This window comes from Sminthopsis crassicaudata, chromosome 1, assembly GCF_048593235.1.
Source record: "Sminthopsis crassicaudata isolate SCR6 chromosome 1, ASM4859323v1, whole genome shotgun sequence".
NCBI lineage: Eukaryota > Metazoa > Chordata > Mammalia > Dasyuromorphia > Dasyuridae > Sminthopsis > Sminthopsis crassicaudata.
The window spans coordinates 431,595,407-431,616,415 of record NC_133617.1 but is presented as its reverse complement, the minus strand read 5'-3'; the positions used below and the strand labels follow the sequence as shown (position 1 = coordinate 431,616,415).

The 21,009-nt window shown below is 39.5% G+C and overlaps 1 protein-coding gene across 4 annotated transcripts in view; it reads right to left on the bottom strand.

The window, feature by feature from the left end:
* Positions 1-866: 866 nt before the first annotated feature.
* Positions 867-21,009, bottom strand: part of CIITA (class II major histocompatibility complex transactivator) — a 55,562-nt gene continuing 35,419 nt past the window's right edge. For all 4 annotated transcript variants that reach the window (XM_074280543.1, XM_074280546.1, XM_074280545.1 and 1 more), the window contains exons 10-19: positions 19,658-21,009; positions 18,103-18,261; positions 16,887-16,958; positions 14,509-14,589; positions 11,152-11,244; positions 10,820-10,906; positions 9,772-9,855; positions 8,758-8,841; positions 7,034-7,132; positions 867-4,931 (exon numbers count right to left, since the gene is read on the bottom strand). The exon at positions 19,658-21,009 is cut by the window's right edge and continues 308 nt beyond it. In XM_074280543.1, the coding sequence (XP_074136644.1) occupies positions 7,057-7,132; positions 8,758-8,841; positions 9,772-9,855; positions 10,820-10,906; positions 11,152-11,244; positions 14,509-14,589; positions 16,887-16,958; positions 18,103-18,261; positions 19,658-21,009 (2,088 nt within the window). In that variant the 3' untranslated portion in view covers positions 867-4,931; positions 7,034-7,056. The remainder of the gene's footprint in view (positions 4,932-7,033; positions 7,133-8,757; positions 8,842-9,771; positions 9,856-10,819; positions 10,907-11,151; positions 11,245-14,508; positions 14,590-16,886; positions 16,959-18,102; positions 18,262-19,657) is intronic.

Genomic DNA, 21,009 nt, shown 5'->3' with positions numbered 1-21,009 from the left:
ATAAGCCTATAAGTTAGGTAAATCTGAGAAAACTGTAATAGATAGAAGAATTGAGTTTAAATAAAATTCAGGTGAGATGACAGCTTCCAAATGTACTGGACAGGTTTGTCACCTTTTTTTCTTTACTTGTGATTTTTAGAAATACAAAATTGTGAGAGAGTTCAGTGAAGTAGAAGAAAATAAGAACAAAGAGGAATGTAGAAGACCAAAAGCCCGTGCCCAGGATAGTAGCAATTTAAAACATAGTATATATTATCAGGAAACCTTGATTATAAACCAGATTTTCCCACTACCAGCTATGTGATTATATGGAAGTTACATATTTTTTCTGGACTTCAGTTGACTTATCTCTAAGGTTGGGAGAGCATGATTTGAGTGAAAAATATTATTTTTAAAAAAGCATTCTGGCTCCTTCAAAGACAAGATCTAGACAAGTTAGTTTTGTCATCAGAATGGAAAAGAGAAATGTTTTGCAGTTCTAAGATATAGTTACTGAGCTATTTTTAAATTATGTCCTCTTCCCCCCAACTATTTTCCAGCATGCTAATGTATTTTATTGCTGAACCAAGTCAGGAGGCAGACAGGCCACTTGACAGGCTTTTCCAACTGTGTGGCTGAAATGCCATCCTCTGCAGGAGCTTTTCATTAACTGGAAGAGAAGAGGAAGTTTAGTGAATGGGTTAAATCTGATCTAAGTTAAAGTGTCCTTAGTGAGAATTAGAATTGAACAATGTTGAACAATGTTGTACCTCTTGGAAAAAAGGTAGCTAATACTGAATTTTAAAAAAATGTTTATGACAGAAATTTTAATATGTAACATTAAATAGTTTTTAATATTCTGAGTTCAAAATAAGCTTTTTGCCTACAACACATGGTCAATTTTATATAAATACTTTTCTTTGATCCTTACAACAATCCTGTGAAATATTATTATCCCCATTTTACAAATGAGGGAACTAAGACACAGAGATGGGTGATAGAGATCTTCAGAGTCCAGAGTTCTTTCCACTACACCCACACCAGAATTACCGAGATAGTCTAAACTTCAATTGTACAAGGTGAACCGGTACAGTCCATTGAGGCATATGTAATAAGCTACCAAAAGGGCACCATCTGTACTTTGCCACAGGCATACACGGTGCTCACAGCTCAGAAATAGAGGATAAAAATACATCATCACACTCCTGACCCTTCTTTTCCAGACAGTGAATATAGATAGGGCCAACCCCAGGCAATACTCAAGAAATCCTCAGTTTGTCACAAATATCATCCCACCTCTTTTTCAGTTCTCTCTTTCCATCTCCTCCCAAGCTTCCAGAGTCCTTCCCTTCTATTATGTTGGGTAGGACCCTATGCACAGCCTCTTTCTTCCTACCCTTCTAACCAAGCTACTTATTTAATATTTCATTGTCAATGGTCAGTCTTAAAAGATTTGACAAACTCACCTAAATTGAAGTATTGATGGCCAGTAAAAGCTTAATCCTTTATAATTAATTTTGATTTTTAATTAATTAAATAAATTTAAAATTCTAATAATAGCTGGAGATATTTGCCTTTTAATTAGTAATAGTGCCTTAACCCAAAAGGAATGATTCTCTAATAAAGGCTCTCTAATTCACATGTTAACTACATGCTTTCTGGAGTGCTGGAAATGGTTGCCTCCCTTTATTGACAATGAATATGTGTAAGGCTGGCCCGAAAGACGGGATTTATTTGGCCCAGTGTTTTGGAAGCCTAGGCGTTCCCAGGGATTTCTTTCCCTTGTCAAGTAGGATGTCTCACTTGAACAATGCCTTCACTCTTGTCTCTGGAGTCCTAGTTACTGAAAATCTGCCCCTCTATAATATATGCTCATAGGACTGTTTCCTATGGAAGTGGGCATCTTTGTCACACTTCTTTGAATAACCAAAGAGAAGAAAAGCTGCTTTTAAGGGAGTGGGGGCAGGAATTTAGATGTTTCCTTTTTCCCATGGTATTTACTCACTTTTCTCTAGAGATGTCATCCTTCTAATATTCATGTTAACAGTCACAGATCATGAATTATTTGAGCTTGAAGATTCTGCCTATTGTTTAGACTCCCAATGGCAGATTAACCTAGACTGGACTTTAGGGAAAAAACTTTAAGGAAGGGAGGTTAAGAAACCTGTTTCAATTCGGATGTGGATCTTGAATCATACCCCCAACCTAATCTTTTTTTTTTTTTTAATTTTTATAATTATAACATTTTCTTTGACAGTACATATGCATAGGTAATTTTTTTTTACATTATCCCTTGGACTCCCTTCTGTTCCAAGTTTTCCCCCTCCTTCCCTCCACCCCCTCCCCTAGATGGCAGGAATTCCCATACATATTAATATGTTATAGTATATCCTAGGTACAATATATATGTGCAGAACTGAATTTTGTTGTTGTTGTTGCAAAGGAAGGAATGTATTCGGAAGGTAAAAATAATCTGGGAAGAAAAACAAAACAAAACAAAACAGTGCTCACAGTTTACACTCATTTCCCAGTGTTCCTTTTCTGGATGTAGCTGATTCTGTCCATCATTGATCAATTGGAATTGGATTAGCTCTTCTCTATGTTGAAGATATCCACTTCCATCAGAATATATCCTCATACAGTATCATTGTTGAAGTATATAATAATCTTCTGGTTCTGCTCGTTTCACTCAGCATCAGTTGATGTAAGTCTCTCTAAGCCTCTCTGTATTCCTCCTGTTGGTCATTTCTTACAGAACAATAATATTCCATAACATTCATATACCATAGTTTACCCAACCATTCTCCAATTGATGGGCATCCATTCATTTTCCAGTTTCTAGCCACTACAAAGAGGGCTGCCACAAACATTTTGGCACATACAGGTCCCTTTCCCTTCTTTAGTATTTCCTTGGGGTATAAGCCCAGTAGTAGCACTGCTGGGTCAAAGGGTATGTACATTTTGATAACTTTTTGGGCATAACCCAACCTAATCTTAAATCCTTTTTAGAAAGCCCATGAACCTATAATATATATGTGCGTGTGTGTGTGTATGTATGTATATCTATAATGATGACTGGTGTTCAAAGCAGACCTGAAAATGAAGGAGAATAACAAAACCCAGAGAACCTTTACTAATAAGGTTGTGTCATGTTTTAAATTTTTTAAATTAACATATTTTATTTTAAGATCAATCATTTCCAGATACCTCTCCTTTACTCTCTCTTCCCCACTCTTCTCCATGACTCTTCCCCTTGAAATAAAGAAAAAGGTAAGAGAACCAATCTCCATGAGGATCGAGTCTGAAAGCAAATGTGCCATTCCACAACCATGGTCTCCCACCTTTTAATGAAAGGAAGGAGGCACATTTTCTTATCTCCTTTCTGGAGCCAAGATTCCTCATTATCACACAGTATTCAGTTTTATTTTATTATTCTTTTCCTTTATTGTAATACTATGCATTATTTTTCCTGATTATGTTTATTTCATTCTGCTTCAGTTCTTATGTTTTTCCATATTTCTCATATTCATTTCTTTGACACAATATTCCATTATACGCACATATCAAAATTTGTTCTGCTGTCCCCCAGTTTATCAGACTGAGATGCCTGCACACAAAGCAAGATGGCAACTAAGTTGGACTCTACCAACATGGATTTGGGTCTCTGAGCTGAAAGCCTGATGAATGGACGGGGCCTGAGAATTCCAGAAAGGCTCATGGACCTAACAATCTATCAGGAAGACACTTTATTTCCAGTGCAGACATAGTCTACTCTCAGAGCAATCTCAGGGTCCCCATAAGACAAAAAGAATGTCATTCTCTCTTTTTCAACTTGCACAGGAAAAATCAGCCACAAGTGAGCATCCAGTCCAAAATGTGAAAGAGCAAATTGGACACCGTTGCCACACTCTCTTTTCCCTGGAAAGCTTCACTTCCCTCACTTTGGACAATGGAGATATGTGAGGGGGATGCTTGCCAAGTATTCTGTCAAAAAGCTGGTAAAAGAATTAGGAATTTCCCCTCTTTCAGATCAAAAAAAAAAAAAAAAAAAAAAGATTTTCACTTCTCCATTCAGGTGTGTCAGATGACCCTCAGCATCGTATGATTTACAATGAAAAATGCCCTTTTTTTAGTTGACTCTATAATCTCATTCCTAAGAATCCTTTTATCCCTACTTGATCTAGTTATTCTGAGATGAGATCCTCATTTCCCACTTTCATCCTTCCATCCCTGTGCTTTTCTTCCAGATTGAAAAATAGTAGATTTGATTACAAATGAAATACCACCATCCAACCCTTTTTGGTGACAAGTGAAATACTATGATCCAACACTACCTTTAACCTATTCCCCAATTAGTGTAACATTTACCCAGGGGAATTACCAATAATGTTACCTATAATGTTTTATTTGTGTTTCTTGGTTATCCCAGCATTAGCTGCCAATTCTTTGCCTTGAGACTCTTTAGCTGGGAAAGTCAGTGCAAAAATCGTGTGTTCAATAGCCAAAGTGCAGTTACTACAGTGCAACCAGGTTTTCTGCATCTTTGAAAATTAGATGTTAGATTTCCACAGTTTCCCTTTAGGCTTCTAGGGTTGGAAGCAGACAGGAAGTTCTTTCATTCCTTTCCTCCGCCTCTTGGAGCAACCACAGGAAAAAGGAAATACTGCCACCTTTAGTTCATCATCCATACCACAGCTACCAAATAAATACATGGGAGAGCATCAGGAGCTGTATTTCATTATCACTCTGATGCTGACTTGATGGTCTTTTGCAAAGCCGAGACTTCATGCGGCAGAAGATCAGGAGGAACACCGACCAGTCTGACGTGGCTGGATATACACCAACATGGCAGCCAAGTTAGACTCTTCCAACAGAGATTTGCCGTTTTTGAGCTGAAGGCCTGATGGATGGATGAAGCCTGAGAATCCCAGAAAGGCTTCTGGACCTAGGACCTATCAGTAAAAGGAAGAAACTGTTTTGAGAACTAATCAGACTGAAGGAAGATGGTTAGAGAAGGGGGTAAACACCATCAATTTATAGATAATAAAAGGAACAACTTTCTAATATTAAGATGTATAAAGCACAGAATAGATGATGCATAGAAAGATATGTCCTTCCCTCTGCCTTTGTCCTTCTGATAAAATCTTCATCATTTTAGACTGACAACAGGACTTAAGTTTTCTAGGGAAAGAGATGCCACAGCTTTCTTTGAAATATTTAATAAAGGGGCAGCTAGATGGCACCAGCTCTGAAGTCAGGAGGACCTGAGTTCAAATCTGGCCTCAGACACTTAACACTTCCTAGCTGTGTGACCCTGGGCAAGTCACTTAATCCCAATTGCCTCAGCAAAAAAAAAAAAATAAAATTAAATAAATAAAGAAAAGAAAAGAAAAGAAAAAGAAATATTTAATATAAGAAAGAGAGAAGGCATGGTGCTGAGGAAAGAAAAATGAATATAATGAATAATAAGATACAATAATAATAATAATGAAAATAGGATGTGATGTTCAAGTCTTAGTTTTCTTGCTTCCTAATTGCATGACGATGGGCAAGTCATTCAAAGACTTTGGATCTTGTTTTCCTTATTCGTATAGAATGAGGAGATTGGACTACTTGATGTCAGAAGTCCTATGCAGCTTTAGATCTATGGCCCTAACAGGGAAGACCAATGGTTTGAGAGGTATTATGGTAAAGTACAGAGGTGTCAAATTCACAACTAAGAAAATCAAACTATGGGCTGAACCAGATTTTAAAGGTTAAAATTTGGTTTAGCCAACACTTGAACATTATTACATTTAATTGGATTTGGAATATGTCCAACAAGGTAATATGTGACCCTTAGAGAGCCATTTCTATTTGAAATTGAAACCACTGGTATAGTGGGAGGAGAGTAGGGTTTTAAGAGTTAGGAAGACTGAGAGTAGCTAAATGGTACAGAAGATAGAGCGCTGATCCTGAAGTGAGAAGGACCAGAGTTTAAATCTGAACTTTAACACTTAAATGAACATTTATTAGCTGTGTGACCTTGGGCAAGTCGTTTATCTCCAGTTGCCTCATCTTCCCCCCAAAAAACCCCCCCAAACCAGAAGACCTAGATTTATATCTTATCTTTAACACACACTGACTGTGTGAACCCGGGCAAGTCATTTAACCTTCTAATAGTTTCTCCTCTGCTAGAGGGAGTTTCTTAATTCAAGATTATCTAGGCCAAAGGAAATCAACAAATAACAAAGAAAGAGGAAACACCTCTTACTATGTAGACTAGCTGGGGGTTCAGAGCTGTGATTTGGAAGGTTCTTTCTATTGCTCTTTTAGAGATTGTTGCTGATTATCCTTTCTCAAAGATGACCACGACATCAGGGAGATGATATCTTGACATACAAGTGAATTGGATTTGAGAGAGGAAGAGCTGTGCAAAATCATTTTCTCCTTCAAAGACACCTGGGTCTAGTGGCCAGATATAGATCAGGATGACTGCCAATTGTCCTGGATGCCACGGGTAACCTTGACTTTTTAAAGTTAAGGTCTTTCATAGGTGTCAGTTTGACTAAGGTAACTGTCTAATTACCTAAGTAAGAAAGAAATGAGGCCCAGATCTATTCCTATTTATTTATTTATTGCTCTATATGGTGCTCAACAACACCACAGATATTCCAACCAAGGTTGCAGGGTTGAACCAGAAGGATGTATATTCCTCTGTATTCAATTTTGGGAGCATGGGGTTGAATCTAGGTTTGGTTTGGTTTTTAGTGTAGGATGTATCACCAGTATAGAAAATCTTTAATATAGATTGAGAACTTTTTATACTTTATTATCTTAGAGAATTGCCTACAGTAGTGAGAAGCTAATTGATTTGCCACTGGTGAGTCAGGTGGTATAGACCTGAACTTAAGTTTTCATGTTCTGTGTCTTTTCAAAATAGCCTATAAAAACAATTTGGAGCCTGAAACTTCTACTTCCTCCCTCTCTCTAATATAGAATTCCATATAGACTCAAAAAGACTCTGGTCATTCCCTTCTTCACCATAATAACCCCCAAATATTTCTCCAATTACCTTTCTGAACAGTCAATATGATGTTACCGCAAGCTTATTCGGGAGTCCAGCTGTTGTAGATGTTCCTGAACCCCATAAGGAATGGTGGGATTCCATATCCTAGAAAGGGAGGGGAGGAGAGAAAGGTTAGAAAAAGAAAAGAGATAGTGTCAAAAACACACAGCATTGTTAATAGAGTTAAAAATTTTCAGTCTAGAAGAACTGAGTTCAAATCCAGCCTCAAATAATTACTAACTATATGACCCTGGGCAGGTTACTTGACCCTAGTTTACCTCTGTTTCCTAATCTGTAAATTGGGGGTGATATTAACACCTACCCTTCAGGTTTAGTTGTTATAAAACATTAACATATGCAAAATACTATGCAAACCTTAAAGACAATAAGTGTTAGCTATTATTATTATTATTATTATTATTATTATTATTCCTAGATTCTAAATCTGGCTCAGTTATATACCTGTGACCTATTAGTTTTATAAAATGGGGATAATAATTCTTGTATTATATACTACACTGGGTTATTGGAAGATTCAAATGAGAGTATGTCTATGAAAGTACTATTTTTTTTTCAGCCTATCTTTCCAGGTTTGTTTTACATTACTATATTTTTACACACTCTCCAGACTAGCTCAAAGGACTTAATCATTATTCATTTTTTTTCTTCAATAGTATTTTAATTTTCCCAATACATGTAAAGATAGATTTCAGCATTCATTTTTGTGAGATTTTGGGTCCCCAATTTTTTCTCCCTCCCTCCCTTCATCCCTCACTCTCAAGACAAGCAAGCAATTTGCTATAGGTTATACATCTACAATACTTTTAAACATATTCCTATATTTTCCATGTTGTGCAAGAAAATCAGGCCAAAGTGAGAGGAAAACATGAGAAAGAGAAAGCAAACAAACAAACAAAAAGGTGAAAACTGTTTCAATCTATATTCACTTTCTATAATTCTCTCTGGATATGAATGACATTTTCCATCCCAAGTCTATTGGAATTGTCTTGGATTACCAGTGTATGAAAGCATTTTTAAAAAAGACAGAGAGAGAGAGAGAGAGAGAGAGAGAGAGAGAGAGAGAGAGAGAGAGAGAGAGAGAGAGACAGAGAGACAGAGAGAGAGACAGAGAGACAGAGAGGAAGAGAAAGAGACAGAGAGAGAGAGACAGAGAGAGAGAGAGAGAGAGAGAGAGAGAGAGAGAGAGAGAGAGAGAGAGAGAGAGACAGAGAGACAGAGAGAGACAGAGAGAGAGAGAGACAGAGAGACAGAGAGAGAGACAGAGAGAGAGACAGAGAGAGAGACAGAGAGAGAGACAGAGAGAGAGACAGAGAGAGAGACAGAGAGACAGAGAGGAAGAGAAAGAGACAGAGAGAGAGAGACAGAGAGAGAGAGAGAGACAGAGAGAGAGAGAGAGAGACAGAGAGAGAGAGAGAGAGACAGAGAGACAGAGAGACAGAGACAGAGACAGAGAGAGAGAGAGACAGAGAGAGAGAGAGAGAGAGAGAGAGAGAGAGAGAGAGAGAGAGAGAGAGAATGTGTATGTGTGTGTGTGTATGAGAGAGTATATATGTATATAAATAGTATATAACAGGGTGTGTGTGTGTGTGTGTGTGTGTGTGTGTGTGTGTGTGTGTGTGTGTGTGTGTATGTGTATTTAGTGCTCCTAGCTTAGGGGATCATTAGCTTTCCCATACATAGTATCCAGACCTCAGGCTGTCAGGACTTACGCCAATGTCTCAATATGTGGACATTTCTTCAAACTGGCTGTGAGCTGTTGTGCTCCTGCCCCTGTGAACTTGTTGTACTGGACACTATGGAAAAAAATCCATTGATTGTTGTTAGTCAACAGTGGGGTTCAGTGTTATGATGGCAAAGGATAGGACCTTGGATCTTGGATCTGAGTCCAGAGAATAACAATCTCAGCCAGGCCCTATTTCCTATGAGCAGGGAACAGCTCTTACAAAGATTAAAAAAAAAAAAATTTACCCATTCATACTATGGTACCCTTAAATCATAGGTAGGCCCTTAGAGCTTCCATAAAATCACCACAGATTTGCTAATATGCAAATGCCACATAATGGAAACTCTAAGGACCTACCTATGATCCAAGGGGTTGGAGGTAGAATTTTGGCCTTGGGACAAATATAAATTTGAATGCTCATTTCCCCACATCCATGATATATCAGAGGGCTGTTCAGGGTAAGACTCAGAAGGACTAGCATTGTTTTTATTTTCCTGGGGTCAGGGAGTGTTGATGGCCTTACTCCCCATACACCATGCTCAAACAGTCTAGCCTATAAGGGATCTGTGCAGCCTACATTGGGGAAGATAACCCTTTCAGCTTCTGCCTCTAGTTCCCCAACCTAGTACTCATTTAATTCTAGTCACCCAGAATTCCCTGTACACTATGAATTTCTTGCTTCTAAGAAAACTATACATTTACTGGTCAGTAGATAGAGAGGGTTCCCTTGAGAGTCCTTTCTCCCTCCCCTTCCCATGCTGGGGATGAAAAGAGGTTTGGAATTTGGGTAGATAATTCCTAAGGGGGCTTGCATCTGTATCTCCTCTGGATCCTTTTGAAGCTTCCTCTCTCAGGGTTGAAGTTCCCTAGAAACTACAGCTCCTCTACAAAGTGTCAGGAGGAAATGCTGCAAGTTGCACAAACCAGGCCTCCCAAACCTTTTATCTCAAGCTTCCCACCCCTTGTCCCTCTCCAATCACCCTGCAACTCCCAGACTCACTCCAGCATTCTCAGGGATATCATGTCGGGAAGCACACTAGCGAGGTTCTCTGCTCCAGTATCACAGATGCAATTGTTGTACAAGCTGCCAAAAACAGAGTGGGAGGAGAAACCATTGGGTTGGTTCTTAGGGACTTGAGATGTGGGGGAGGGAACTTCTAATTCTGTCTCACTGGGCCTTACTATCACATTGACCACTAGCCATTGCTGGGAGAAAAGAAAAACACATTGTCACTTTAGTCACTGGGATAGTCCAACACCCTATAATGTTTGTAGAGTCAATGTGTTCTTTTTTTTTCCCTGAGGCTGGGGTTAAGTGACTTGCCCACGGTCACACAGCTAGGAAGTGTTAAGTGTCTGAGACCAGATTTGAACTCAGGTCCTCCTGAATTCAGGGTTGGTGCTCTATCCACTGGGCCACCTAGCTGCCCCTAGGTGTTATTTTTCATACCATCAGAGTTATTAACATGATTTCATACTCATTATAGTTTAATAAGACAAGCATTATTAGTCATGCTGTCTTAAACACTGTGTCCACAATTATTACATCACTCACACACTACTGTGTGGGATGCATTGTTCCTATATTTCAATGGTGAAACTATCAAAGGTTATACTTGCAGCAGGAAGGATTTTGGTAAGACTTAAAAGAGTGTCCAAAATTAAAGGTACTAGAAGAAGTAGAAGGCCATGTGATCTTCTTCTCTGATGGGTGAGAGAGATATTGCCCTTTGTCTGGGAAATGTCTAGGTGCTATGGTGTTAAATAAGATTCCCTGCAAGGTCAGTGGACTGAATAGTTTTTTTTCTTTTTTCTTTTCTGAAGCTGGGGTTAAGTGACTTGCCCAGGGTCACACAGCTAGGAAGTATTAAGTGTCTGAGACCAGATTTGAACTCAGGTCCTCCTGAATTCAAGGCTGGTACTCTATCCACTGGGCCACCTAGCTGCCCCTGACTTAATAGTTTTTTAAAGTCAAGTTGCTGCTGTGATAAGGAGCTCTATGTATCCAAACCACTAAATTTTCCCAAAAGGAAAAGCTTCTCACTCACCTCAGTGTAACAAGAGATCTTGCCAGTGAGGGTAGAGCCTTGGCCAGCTCTGTGGCTCCCATATCAGTGATGTTATTCTGAGATAAGCTGAAGGAAACAGTATGGAGGAGGAAGGTAGATAAGAAGAGTAGAATAGGATAAGAATACTGGTCGGTGTGATTCTTCTTTCTGGGGAGATTTGGAATAGCCCAAATTGATTCTCTATTCCCTTTAAGGCCCCTACCAGTAGCTTTCCACCCTAATATGGCTTTTTGATCTAAATTTTGGGCAAAGCTTAGTTTTCTTCCCAAGGCTAGGGATGGAGACAGAGTGATGTCAAACTTGGCACTTACTTCAGGGTTTCCAAATATTTTAGTTCTGGAAAGATGGCAGAGAGCTGAGCCACACCTTCATCCCCAATCTTGTTCTCACTCAGGGTGTCCAGGCTAAAAGAATGGAGCGAAGCACAAAATCATTGATTGATTTTGAGAGGAACCCTTTATGGCCCCCGTTACATTGTTCCCCTTGCCTAGACCAAGAGGAGAAATGAAGGATTTCCTTCTTTCTGATCCTTTTTTTTTTTTTTTTTTGAACACAGTTGGATTTAAGGAAGCTGAAAATTCACTCAAAACACAATAGAAACTTAGCAATTGATAACTCAACATAGTAGAAAGAGTAGCAGTCTAGGTAACAGGAAAACTGATTTAGATTCTTACTCTTCCAGTCACTTATGAATTGGGTGATCTTGGATAAGTACATCAATCTTTCTGAGTATCTGTTTAATTTTATAAAATAGTACAGTAATATCTGCCCTACTTACCTCATAAGGACACTGCAAGCATCAAATATGCCCATGTTCTTCATTCTTTTCTAATTTTTTTGTTACTATAAAAAGATTTATAATGCTTCTTAATGCCCAGCTTCTTAAACTGTGGATCATGAACCCATATGGAATCTTGTAACTGAATGTCTGCCTAGATAAATGAGGTCATGTAAAAATTTCTCTGGTGAAAAGAGGTCACAAGTGGGAAAAGCTTAAGAAGCCCTGACCTAATGAACAGAGAGTTTTGAATCAGAGGCAGAAAGACATACATAGGCTCAAGCCCTGCTTATGACCCTCTCTAGCTGTGTGACTTTGAACAAGTCACATGTTCTCTCAATGTCCCAAGCTAGTTTTTAAGACTAAAAATTGTAGGCTAGTCTTCATTGGCAGAGTGAAATTTTCCCACCTAGAGAAAGACAGTTACACAGAGACAAAGACAGAGAGACAGAGGGAGAGGGACACACACACACACACACACACACACACACACACACAGAGAAAATCAGAATGAGACAGAGAGTCAGAGAGACAAATATACAGACAGAGACAGAGACAGAGATAGAGAGAGAAGAGAAGAGAAGAGGAGAGAAGAAGAGAGGAGAGAGAAAGAAAAGAAGAGAGAGACAAGAGACACAGAAACAGAAATGACCGAGATACACAGAGACAAATACAAAAGACAGAGAAAGAGAAAAAGAGGGAGGGGAGGAAAGAAATAGAGAGAGAGTGAAAGAGATTATATTTTTGTACTTTGAAATATAAATGTACCTCCTTACATTCAGAAATACTATGGCTAAAATTCTAAATGGAGAGGAAAGATATCTTGTTTTCTGGAGTAGTCTCACTTTCACTTCTCTGAGGAACCAGACAGAGAAAGGGAGAAAGGGAAATGGGAAACTTTCTATCAGAAATAACAAAGAATCAGAATTTCAGAATTTGGGGTAGTTAAAACCCCTCTTCTATTAGCCCTTCCTAGAGCCCACAAAGCTGAGGGGAGCAGAATTCTGAATCATTAGAATGTATCTGGGTCCCAGGTTGGTCTTCGCTGAATAACTTCCTCAGACAGAGCCAGAGAAGAAAGGAAATGGAAAGCCAGCCAAACAGGAGTTCATAGGTTCATAAAGTTAGAAGGGATTGTAGAGGCCCATTAGTATAATTTCCTCCATTTACAGATAAGAGTAAGGGATTTGCTTGAGGTCATAATAGGTAGGATATCTGGGATTCAAGCCTTCTGACTCTTAAGTTCAACATTGTTTCCACTGCCAAGTGTATAGCACATTGTATATCCATTGACTCTGGTTTATCTTCTTGTGGTCCTGGCTGGGAGGTAGAAAAGATCTTCTGGTCATAATGTTAGAGAAGACGTGCCTTAAAGGGTGTCTAGTTTGACACCTTCATTTTACAGATGAAGGAACTGAGTGGCTTAGGATTTTAGACTTGCCCAGTCACACAAGTAGAAAGCAGAAGAGCTAGGATTTTAACTCAGATTCTAGACTCCAGTCTCAGAATATTTTCCCCTATATTAGGGGATTTAAGGGATGAGTAAAAGGTATAGAAGGCTACTTGTTTGACCAGTAGTCAGCAATTCTTTTTTACAAATGGTTTGCTGATAGTGCCCTATTTGGTTTTCTCTCATTCAAGACAGGGTTGGAGAGTCTGGGCAGGTAAACATCATGGATTCAAAAATATCTGGTCATATTCATGGAAATTAAGCCCTGCCACAGTCTGTACAGTCAGCATGGCACAACTGGGCTTAGTAAGTAACTCAGGCTACCAACCTGGGCTAAAAAAAATCAAACTGAAAACGAGAAAAAAATCTCTAAGAGAAAAATCCATTTCTAATTTTTTTTTTGTCAAGCTTATATCAATATATCAGTCAATAAATATTAATTAAGCACCTACTACATGTAAAACATTAGGGGGTTTTAAAAAAGAGGCAAAAAGAGTGTCTGCTCTGGAGGAGTTCACAATCAAACTGGAGAAATCAACATGCAAACAAATATATGCAAAACAGACAGGAAATAATTAAAAGAGAGAAAGCACTGGAATTTAGAAGGGTTGGGAAAGATTTCCTGTAGAAGATGGGATTTTAGTAAGTTTATAAAAGAAGCCAGGAAGGTGTATAGTGAGAGAAAGAGAGAATGTTCCAGCCACGGGGCACAAGTAGACAGAATACTTAGAGCTGAGACATGTCTTGTTCTCAGAACAGCCAGGAGAACAATTTCACTGGACTGAAGATTATATGTTGGATAATAAGGCATAAGGAAGGTAGGAGAGGGCTAAGTTATGAAAGACTGAATGCCAAGCAGAGCATTTTGTATTTGCTCCTAGAGATAACAAGAAGCCTCTGGAATGTATTGACTAGGAGGGTGACATGAATGCACCTGAATTTTAGGAAAATCACTTAAGTGCCTGAATGGAGAATGGATTGGAGTGGGGAAAGACTTAAAGAAGATTAGGAGAAACATGGGCTAGTCTGTAGATGGCAGAAAATGAGTCCATTTATATAGAAAAAAATATTTCCTTGGATTCCATTTTTCTCAAGCAGTTGATGTGTTTGATGATTTTTTTTAATTACCCATATTTGAGTGTATATTTAAGATTGTTCTACATGATTACTTTATGGAAAATCAGCATAAAACTCTAGCTCCGCAAGGGGGCAACAGTGGCCCAGAGAGTTGAAGTCATTTGCTTAATAATTCAATAGGCATTGAGTTAAGGAGTCTCCTCCAATCCCACATCTGGTCTCTGGTCCCAAACCAGACACTGACCAAAATTTTTCTCAGTATATTCTTTTACCCTTCCCCACATTGGAACTCTTGCCTTTTAATTCCCCCTCCTCCTATTATTATTATTAGTCAAGAACAGAATAAGGGCAGAACATACTTACTCCAAATGCTGAAGAGATGAAAAAGCTGCAAGTATCTTAACCAATTTTGGAAAACCCTGGGGACCCAACACTGGGCCAAGTCTGGAAAGAAACAGCTTAGATGAGATTCCAAAAGAGTTACAAGAGGCAACATGGTGTGGTGACTGAACAGTTGGCCTTAAAGGTCAGGAAGACCTTTGGTCTCTGACATACTGGATCTGTGACCCCAGGGGAGCCACCTAACTCCTACAGATCTCTTAGATTACAGAGTAAGTGCCACCTTGAATTAATAGAGGCAGTTTCTTCAAGTTTTGAGCTATACCCTTTTTGTAATGGCAAGGAACTGGAAACTGAGTAGATGCCCATCAATTGGAGAATGGCTGAATAAGTTATGGTATATGAATGTTATGGAATATTATTGTTCTGTAAGAAATGAGGGGCAGGCTGATTTCAGAAAAGCTTGGAGAGACTTATGTGAACTGATGTTGAATGAAGTGGGCAGAACCAAGAGAATAATGTACAAAGCAGCAAGAAGATTATATGATGATCAGCTGATGGACTTGGCTCTTTTCAACAATGCAATGATACAAGACAATTCCAAAAGACTTGTGATCGAAAGTACCATCCACATTCAGAGAAAGAATTAGGGATACTGAATTTTCACCATTTTTTATTGTTTGTTTGCTTGGTTTTTTTTTCTTCTTTGCTTTTTTCCTTTTCAATCTGATTTTTCTTGTGCAATATTATACTTATAGAAATATGTTTAGAAGAATTGCACATGTTTAACCTATATCAAATTACTTGCTGTCTTAGAGAGGGAGGGAGAGAAGGAAAAAGTTGGGAAGACAAAGTTTTGCAAAGATGAATGTTGAAAACTATTTTTGCATGTATTTGGAAATATAAAATACTATTCAAAATAAAAAGTGTTGTGTTGTAAGACTCATATGGATTTATTGATTCTTTTATTTCTCAGTCCTGTCCTTTCATCTCTAGCCTCATTCAAAGGTAGAACTCAGAGTAAACCAGAAATATTTTTGTGATGTAACAGTCATTTCCACAGGCCTTTTTCACTTTGCCCGGTTCTATCTGCCTGAGTCCTCCTTGCTTACACTAGATTTCCATTTGAGGCACCTTGAGACATCCATAGATTCCACTGAAAACACTCCTGATGGATTGGACCACAGGCAGAGGAACTTTGGATTCTGCTGCCTTCTCTCCAATAGGAAGGATCAACATTATAGAGTCTCCAAAACTTCTATACCACAGTGATCCCTATTTATATAGTATTTTAAAAGTTTTCAAAATGTCTATCTCATGGCAACTCTCTGAGATTACTTTAAATTACTTGTTAAACCTTTTAATTTCCTAATCGTAAAAAGCTCACTCAAGTGAAGGGACTTACTTACCCATGATCAGAAAGCTATGTTAAAAATAAGGTTTGAATCCAGGTCTCTTGAATGTAGGTCATATAATCATGGGAAAGAGCGGGAAGGAACCTTAGAGGCCAGGGAGTCCAATGCCCTCATTTTTACAAATGAGGAAACTGAGACCCAGAGAGATCAAAGTGGCTTGCCTACAACCTAGTGCCTTTTTCTTTTAAACTTCCTCACATGGTCAAATGTTTGCTGGGGAACTTTGCCTTTAAAACACGAGAATCTGCAAATACCCTCTTTTCCTTTAACGAGCTTTTATAAGAAAACTGAGTCACCATCTGTTGGCCCTCTTCCTTCCTTTCACCTCTCAGGTTTACTATTTTGTTCAAGACCCTGCTTTTTGCATTCTTGGTCTGGCATCTGCTGCTCAGGCTGAGCTGAGTGAGATATCTTGAGAGCAGGGATTTTTTTATGCTTAAAATAATAACTTCAGTGGTTTTTCTCATGAATTTCCTCTTTTCTGTAATACAATTTTCTTTAATATGTAACCATACATGGTCTTCACACCAAACCCCTCCCCCCCAAACAGAAGCTATTTGTCTTCCAGATGGAGGAGGAGATGACCTTAACACTTCAATAGATGTTGTCAATCATACAATATGGAACTCTCTCCATTTTGCAGAGGCATTTCCCTTAGAGGCAATTTGATATGGTCCTTTTTTCTTAGGCAATAAACTCTAGACCATTGCATCCTATTTACTAGGAGTTTGTAAGGAGCCATAATTTAAGTCAGTTGGTGCAACTAGGGAGAGTATGTGTTCTAATAGCTAAGATCATAACCACAAAAACTCAAAGTGGAAGATTTAATAACCTGAGCCAGCTTTGTTCCATATGAATGCTAGTTGTTGGGAGATGATGTTGTGGGTATACTCACTAAGAGGAACATATCAGAGTTCAGGTCCTGCTAGGTTGGATGGGAATATACATAGGGGGTCACAGACCCAAATACAGTCAGATACTACTTACGCAAACTCAAGCTTCTTCAGGTCTCTGATGACAGGAAGGGGGTTACAGGCCTCTATAGCAGCATTTCCTGAGCTATAAGGAATATAACATCAGTGATGTTACAATCTCAGGCCTCTATAGGGGTATTTTCTGAGCCCACAACAATATGGCACAAGTAATGCTACAACCCCAGGGTTGATCTTAGAAGCAGAGTATGCTATCTAATAAGATAATATGAAAGTAAATAGTCCTCTCCCTATTTTTGCCACTGGTGTCTAAATCTATAGCTAATACTTCACTGTTTGAGATTTATTCTATTGAAGCAAAAAAGTGCTAAATTCCTAACAAAATACATCTCCTTTAGTGAGGGTATTATATTAAATCATTTGCTCATAGGGCTTAGCTTCTCATATAGTTTTGTATGAGAAGGAATGAGATATAAGATAGGGTTACTTTGAGGGGGAAAGAGAAAATAAGAGAATGACTTGGGTCCTGGGCCTTGCCAAGGTAAAATCCTACAGTGGAGGGAAACATGGGGCTAGCATGAGAATATTTGTGAGAGGATCCCATGAAAGGGAAAACAAGTGAAGAAAACATTCAGATAAACTTTCATTTATTATTTTGCCAAGGTCTCACTTTATCTGAGAATATCTCTCTATTAGGGAAACCAAAATAAGGATATATTTCTCATTTAATGGATAAGATCAGAAGTTTTGTTATTATCATTGTTGTTATTATTGCTCTTTTAAAGGAAGATAATACAAGATTTTCACACTTCCCCAGATAGGTAATTTTGTAAATTTTGGTGGAAAAGTAATTTTACAGGCATGTATCTGTCATTCCAAAAGGAGGTACTAGATATTTGTCAGAGAGAGAGAATGAGAATGGGAGAGCTTGACTACTGGGTTTCCCTTCCCCAAAAGACTTATTGGTCTTGATACTTAAGACTAAGGTCTTCCAGGCTCCACTAGGGTTCCTACTTTTCTATACTGTTGGTTCTTAACTTGGATCTGGGAAATCTCATCTTTCCCTCTCTATTCTTTGGAAATCAGTGTTTGGGCAAAATCTCACCTTCATCTTTGTCTCTCTAGTGGGCTCTTTTTCCAGTGGCAAAACTCCCCCCTTCAACAAAGGAACTCTTCAGCCTGCCCCTACTCTACCCTTTCTTCAAAGTCCTTTTCTCCTTCCCACCAAGAGCTATCAAAGCCAGCTTTATGCTAGTAAGTAAGCTACTTACTCTTGGATATGCACCAGGCTACAAAGGTCCTCTACATCCTTCATGGATTTGACTTTGAAAGGATCAATGGTGAACTTCTCAGTGGAACTTCGGAGTAGTTCATGTTCTCCACTTTGCCGAAGGGATTCCCACAGCCTCACTGTATCACTCAGAGATGCCCTGTGGATGGAAGTCCTCAGATCCAGGGATCTAGGAACTTCCCATAGGGAACAAAACCCTAGAGTGGACCCTAGGTTCCCATAGTAGCCAGGCCCCAACCCAATAGTAGAACAATTCTCTGCAAGGAGCTGTCAGTCTATCTAGATCTCAACCATTCCTTAGAATTCAATTCTTCTAGAAAGCCTTTAATTACTTCAGTCCTTATTAATCTCTCCTTCCTCCATAGCACTTATTTGGGTATTTATCATCTATTAGAGTGGTATTATTATTTCATGGTTTCATGTATATCCTGTCTCCCTAAAATTTGAAAGTACTTGATACCTTTCATAGCACTGAGTCATCAATACTCAATAAAAACTCATGGAATGAATTATTGCAGTGTATAGATGAACCAAGGGAACTCCATATAAAAGAAAGCATCTCAGGGAACTTATGAAAAAAATTGTGGTATGCAAGAGTTAATTTTTTTTTGTTATAGGGGTTAGGCTGATTAACTACAAAAACTATGTTGCATCTAACCTGTCGGACTATGCCCAGGGAAAAATTATTAGTTGAAAAGGAAGATGCCAGAATTTGCAGTCTGCACTTCTCATGGTATACATATGACATTGCTTGGATATATGAGGATTTGAGGTTTTGTTGAATGTTATGTAATTTAAAAAGAAATCTTGTCAACCAAGGTGTGACTGGTTAACTTAATAGATTTGAGAATGGGGCTATTGAATTCAAAGGTTCACTCTCCATGAAGTGAATTTTGTACTGTTCAGTGTTCACAGGCTATATCTCATTCCAGCCAGCCACTTGAAAATGTCTTAGGTCATAAGGAAGATTAGGTGAAAGATTGGGGATGAATCCAAAGATCATTCTCACATAGGAAAGGTGACATTATTTTATAGCTGTTTTGGTTTGTGGGAGAAAGTACGATAGAGAAGAAAGAATTCTTTGCTAGGAAATAGAAAACCTAAAATTCTTCCACAAAGTAGCTGCGGGACCTTTAGTATATCCCTTAAGTCCTCTGGGCTTCAATATCCTCATTTACAAAATGGGAAACTAGGTGGCCCTTAAGGCCTTATGTATATGTGTTTATTTTAATCCTATATGTGTTTATTTTTATGTGTGTGTGTGTATGTGTGTGTATATATATGTGTATGTGTGTGTGTATGTGTTGCTTTGGGGTGCTTTCTTGTGGAAGAAAGAGCTTTGAAAAGGGATGTACTATGAGACAGGAGACTCACTATGCTGTCATTTCCATTCTATCCCCAAATATTTTCTAAGAATGTAGGGGATGAAGAGATATAGGGGGAGAAGGTATGGAAAGGAGGGTAGTGGACACCTGACTTCTTATTGCTTCTCTGATTCCCTTCCATTTCAGCCCTTTCCCTGCCCAGGGCCTCACCTGAAGCAGGTAACACAACCAAGTTGGATGAGGATCCTTAACCCTTTCAGATCAAGGGAGGTGTTCCTGAGATCCAGAGAGAAGTCTTTGCCAGCTCCTTTCAGGGCCTCACCCAAAACATGCACATCTGGTGGGGCCAGGCGGACTCTGCAGAAAGAGAGGCAGGAGGGCAGCCCGGCTATTACATGCTGCCACAGGTGGCTGTCGGTTGCCTCATGGGCACAATGCAGCAGTTCGAGGAGTCTCCCGGGCCCCAGTGTCCCTGGCTGTAGCTGGGTCAGATAGCTCAAGAGTACCTTCTGCCTCTTGCACACAAGCCCAACCTGCTCATTTCCACCAAGAGGTCCAAGGCAGGAGGATAGGGGTTGGAAGAGGAGCCCAGTCAGGAAGTGAGGTACCCGCTCCAGCCAATTGTCATAGGGCTTTTTCTTTCTAGGAGTCAGGGCTAGATACCTGGGGAGCTCCTTGGCTCTTACTTCCTCACTAAGAGCCAGCCTCAGAGCTCCCAGGAAGTTCTGCAGGACAAAAGTGGAGAAGGCCATCTCTGGTTCTCTGGCTGTTGGTAGTGGCCACACAAAGTCCCCCCTAATGGCAAATTCCTTCACTTCTGTGGAGGGGAACTGGTCTTCTCTGAGGACATTGCAATGTTTCTGGCCTACTTCCCATGCCAGCTCTGCCAAGCCTGCCAGACAGTCTCTGGACCAAGTTTCAGATGGCCCCTTTTCTCTGGCTCTCAGGACTGAGCAGAGGAGGCTAACAAAGAGACCAGTGAGTGTGGAGGGAAGTTGGGCTGGACCCTCCTGGGCCAGGATCATCTCACAAAGTTGGCAGAGGGAATGGCACACAGCAGGGCTGTAGCAGTGACTGAGCAGGTATGGCTGGGCCTGGACAAGCCTCAAGGCCTCATCTCTGTCTGATGGTGAACCCTGAAAGTATTTTTCAAAGTAAGACTCCACCTGCTCATCAGAGAAGCCCTGCACCTCCAGGAGCCTGTCTACCTTGGCCAGGTACTGAATAAACTTTCCCTTTGGCCTGGCTGTGATCAGCAGTGTGCAACCTCTCAGGAGCTTCCTTTGAAAGAGACCAGCCAGCAGCCCTTTGATGGGCCTGGACTCTCCAGGACAGGGACTGGCTGGATAATTCAAAAACCCATCTTGCCCTTCCAGCTCCTCAAAGGAATCCAGAATGATCAAAGTGCGATTTGGGTGCTTCAAAATGTATTTGAAGATTTCCTCACTCTCTTCCAGTGAATGATTACAGAGTCTGAAAAACAGATCCTTCAAGCAGAAGTCATTGCCTGGCAAGTTCAGGCTGCAGCATTTGTAGTGAAAGACAAATTCATACTGGGGCAG